The sequence below is a fragment of the Pygoscelis adeliae genome, unplaced genomic scaffold (assembly GCF_000699105.1).
Source record: "Pygoscelis adeliae isolate BGI_AS28 unplaced genomic scaffold, ASM69910v1 Scaffold22, whole genome shotgun sequence".
NCBI classification, from domain to species: Eukaryota; Metazoa; Chordata; class Aves; order Sphenisciformes; family Spheniscidae; genus Pygoscelis; species Pygoscelis adeliae.
The window spans coordinates 2,533,865-2,538,263 of NW_008824350.1; the positions used below are offsets into that span (position 1 = coordinate 2,533,865).

At 41.8% G+C, this 4,399-nt stretch overlaps 1 protein-coding gene across 1 annotated transcript in view; it reads left to right on the top strand.

Moving 5' to 3' along the window:
* LOC103912809 (cytosolic phospholipase A2 epsilon-like) overlaps positions 1-4,399 on the top strand; it is a 38,119-nt gene that overhangs the window by 27,624 nt on the left and 6,096 nt on the right. The window contains exons 12-15 of the mRNA XM_009319216.1: positions 1,377-1,513; positions 1,974-2,196; positions 2,754-2,868; positions 3,415-3,552. Coding sequence (XP_009317491.1) covers positions 1,377-1,513; positions 1,974-2,196; positions 2,754-2,868; positions 3,415-3,552 — 613 coding nt within the window. The remainder of the gene's footprint in view (positions 1-1,376; positions 1,514-1,973; positions 2,197-2,753; positions 2,869-3,414; positions 3,553-4,399) is intronic.

The window sequence follows — 4,399 nt, forward strand, 5'->3', positions numbered from 1 at the left end:
CTCCTGTGAAGAAAGGCTGAGAGAGTTGGGGTTGTTCAGCCTAGAGAAGAGAAGGCTTCAGGAAGACCTTATTGCAGTCTGTCAGTACTTAAAGGGGGCTTATAAAAAAGATGGGGGCAAACTTTTTAGCAGGGCCTGTTGCGACAGGACAGGGGGGAATGGCTTTAAACAAAAGGGGGTTAGATTTAGACTAGATATAAAGAAGAAGTTTTTTATGCTGAGGGTGGTGAAACACTGGACCAGGTTGTGCAGAGAGGTGGTGGATGCCCCATCCCTGGAAACATTCAAGGTCAGGTTGGACGGGGCTCTGAGCAACCTGATCTAGTTGAAGATGTCCCTGCCCACGGCAGGGGGGTTGGACTAGATGACCTTTAGAGGTCCCTTCCAACCCAAACTATTCTATGATTCTATGATTCTATGATTCTAATATGGTTGTGATCAGGTATTTCAGAAATGAAGAAGTTTACATTTTGAGAGTTTTTTCTCAACTGTGCTTTTCACTTTTTCCAGGACAGCTAGGCCAAAGGCATATTAAACATTGTATGACAGAATGGCTTTGGATGGTATAAATGATGTCCCTGCTCACAAACTGATCACATCAGTATATTGTTTCTCATTAGCACACTAGTTTCAGTGGAAAAAAGCAGTTTATTAAGTATAAGAATTCTTTAGGGGAAGTACTTTTAACTACTGATTTCAGATTTTCCAGCAAGATGTTGTTTTCGCATAGCCAGGTAAACCCAAATCAGAATACTTTGCTTTGACCTGAAATGCTTGATTTGAATCAGGTCAAAGAAGCACTGCTGAGTATTTCCTTGATGCAATTGCCTGGAAATGTGTATGGGAAATGTCATTTGGCTCCTCTTCTCTCAGTGGGTTTTATTGGAGGAATTTGTCTTCCTGTAACACAATTTAGATTTCCATGCAATTAGGCTTTGTGGTTCATCACTGCAATTATATAGTCTAGGTACTTTACAGGAAATGTAATCTAGTCATTATACTTGACTTACAGAAGAGGATGAGCTCTGCTGGTTCTCAAAATAGAGCTCTCATGAGATGATGTTCCGCTAAGGAAAATGCAGTCTAGTATTGAAATGCCTTGAAACAACAAGTTTTAAGCTGTTTTGGTAAGCCAGCGCATAACAATTTAGAAAGCTGGGCTCTTTTGATCAAAAATGTCAAAATTGGCAAATTACCAGTTTTTTTTTTCATTCTGTGCAGACTACCAGAATTTCATCTTTTTCTCCCTTGCTTGGGGAAATGGTGAAATGTCAGAATTTCTTGCGGGACAGAAATGCTGCAATTCACTCCACTTTAATCACATGTGCTGGTAAACTAAGTTGTTGCTTACCATTGCTGTGTTGATGTTTAAACAGGTACCAGTTGTAGCAGTCATGACAACAGGAGGTGGCACCCGGGCACTGACATCTCTGTTAGGCAACCTGTTGGGTCTTCAGAGGCTGGATCTCCTAGATGCTATTTCATACATCACCGGGTCATCTGGTTCAACATGGTAAGGAGATCCTGAACAAAGACATCATTCCTCACCTCTATAGTTCCCTGTGTGAGGAGATTTATTCTCTTCGTTTTGGTAAAGGAAGGTGTACTACTTCAGTCTTGAGCATTTTTAGTGCTGCATTAGGAACACATTGCCTGAGCCAGCATATGGTCTAGGCACTACTTATGGGGAACATTTTCCTTGACTCTTTGTTTCACCTCTAGGGTCTTTCCTAGCGAGTCACCCTGGTACAAATCACAGCCTTGTGCAGAAACCTACGTAGCACGGAGGGGCTTTTAGCAAGTCCTCAGGTTTTACTAGGGATTTGAAGGCTTTTCTCTTCCATAATAAAGTGAGCCCAAAAGATGTTTTTTTATGAACCTCAGCTAGTTCATTTAATGCGGTCCTTAAATCCAAGTCTAAAAAGTGAAAGCATATCGAGCACATGACAACGTACTTCCTTTCTTTTCCCCAGGACCTTGTCATATTTGTATCAGAGTGCTGACTGGTCACGCAAGGATCTGTCCAGACCGATTGGTGAAGTTCGCAGACACATGACCAAGAGCAAGCTGAACTGCTTTTCCCTGGAGAGCTTGAAGTACTATGACAAGGAGCTAAAGCTGCGGAAGCAAGAGGGATACCAGATCTCTAGCATTGATTTTTGGGGGCTTCTGCTGGAAAAAGCATTAAGTGATGGGGTAGTGTGTCTATGTTTTCCCTAACAGCTGCTGAATACTGTTGTACGAAAAATGAAGCTCCAGGGAGAGGTGCTAGCCTGAGAGCATGCCAGCATTATCTAGCAGATGATTTCTGCTGACTAACAAAGGGGATTTGTCCCCACATATCTCTCAACACATAATTAGCAGCTGAAGGGGTATCCTGTAGAGCAGGAAACCTATGTCTCCTTCTACCAGTATGAGTATCTGAGCATCTAACAGCAGAATCCTGCTCTTGTTTTCTTTTGGTTCCTCTCCGTGAGAACTTAAATAATCCATGTAAAGTGGATGCATTTACTGGGAAGAATGAGAGACCTTTGTACCACAAAGTGTCCTACAGCTCACTGGTAATTAAATAAGCTTATGTGGATGTGTAAATGTTTAGATCGCTCCTTGGTTAAAAAATGTCTGGACCCTAAATGTGTGGAGAGAATAAGCAAATGAAGATTAAAACAGGTATTTATTTTGCTGTAATCTTGCAATCCCATACACCATGCCAAGAAGGTATCTTGGTTTTGCTCTTTCTGGTCAATTCACAGAAAACTAACCACAAACTCTCAGATGAGCGACAGGCATTGAATCAGGGACAGAATCCCCTACCTATCTACATGGTCCTCAACATCAAAGAAGACTACAGCCTTTCAGAGTTCAAAGGTGATGGCAAAACTGAGGTGTATCTGGACTCAGTTGGTGTCCAAATGATCTGCATTGTCAGTTACTGCATGACCTGCAACCCCTTGCACTGCTGACCCATAGCATTCATAAACAGTTCCTCTTCCTCCTTAACTTCCTCCTCCTCTTCCATTTCTAGACTTTGTGCCCATGCTCTGGGAGGAACCCATCTTCTGTGGGGCAGGAGAAATCTGGGGGAGGTGCTTAAGGACAGCCAAGGTACTCCTAAGTCAAAGCCTTAGCTCCACATGTGGGATAACTTAGGCTGACCCCTTTTGGTATAAACTTCATTTATGTCCTATCTGGAGAGGCTCATTGGAAAGTTCTGAATGAACAAGTTCAGGAAACATTACTGAGTGAGTGGCTGAAACCAGATGAATGATAACTCCTTACCCTGAGGAAGGCCTGTCTGTGATCACCCTGCTGATAGAGTTTGTCCTGCAGCTGCTTCCTTGTCATTTCAGAGCCCTTCCTGCAAGGAGGTAGGGATAGGACTGAGATTTAAAAGTCCATTTTGTGCCTCTGCAGAATGGGTGGAGTTCACCCCTTACGAAGTTGGGTTCTTAAAATACGGTGCCTTCATTCGTGCAGAGGATTTTGGCAGCGAGTTCTTCATGGGTCGCCTAATGAAGAAGCTCCCTGAATCCCGCATCTGCTTCATGAAAGGTGATGTGCTCCACTGGAAAAATTTGAACTGCATGAAAATGTACCTAATATAATACAGTCCCTGCGTATTGCAACCAGTGCCCTGCAGCATGCAGGGCTGAAACATAATGTACAACATGTTGTTCTCACCTCTGGGTGAATTCCTTAGGCACTGGAGACAGGCTAAAAATGCTTAGAGGAAGTTTCAAATAACACTATTCACTGTTGCTTTTGCCTGGAATGGTGACTTGCATGCCTGAAGTTTTAGGCCTGCTTAAAGACATTAGGTTTGTTTTGAACAGGTGAGTTCCCCATGTGAAACATTCATATTTTGAAACTGGAATCTTAGAACCAAATTTGTCTATGAATGGGATGATTTTATAACAAAAAGCAAAGTTGTTACTGAGTTTGTTATAAAATATGACAATTTTTAGTTTTTTTCTGAACTGTTACTGATATTTTTGCAAGTTTAATAGTATTCTAAATCATTTGTAATTTTGGTAGCATGATTAAATCCGTGAGTTTTGTCATCCTTATTTCAGTAAAGTGGGTGGCTCCCAGTAATACATGAAAGACAGCTTTGCAGTTTTTGTGCAATTCTTGGTTTAATTTTGCATAATGCTAGAATTCTCTACCACATCCCTTTGTACGCTGGTTCTCTAGGGTGAAGTTGTCTGCAGAAGAGTCCATCTGCTCTTAAACTTGAACAACAGATGTATTACATGTAAATAAGCACAACACACAACAGGACACCAAGGATACCAGTAAGAAAGGGTTTTCTTATGAACTGAAAAATCCATATAACCAGCAACACCATGTGATATTCCTTATTTGGTGTGCAGAGAAGTTGTGCACCTCAATGTATGAT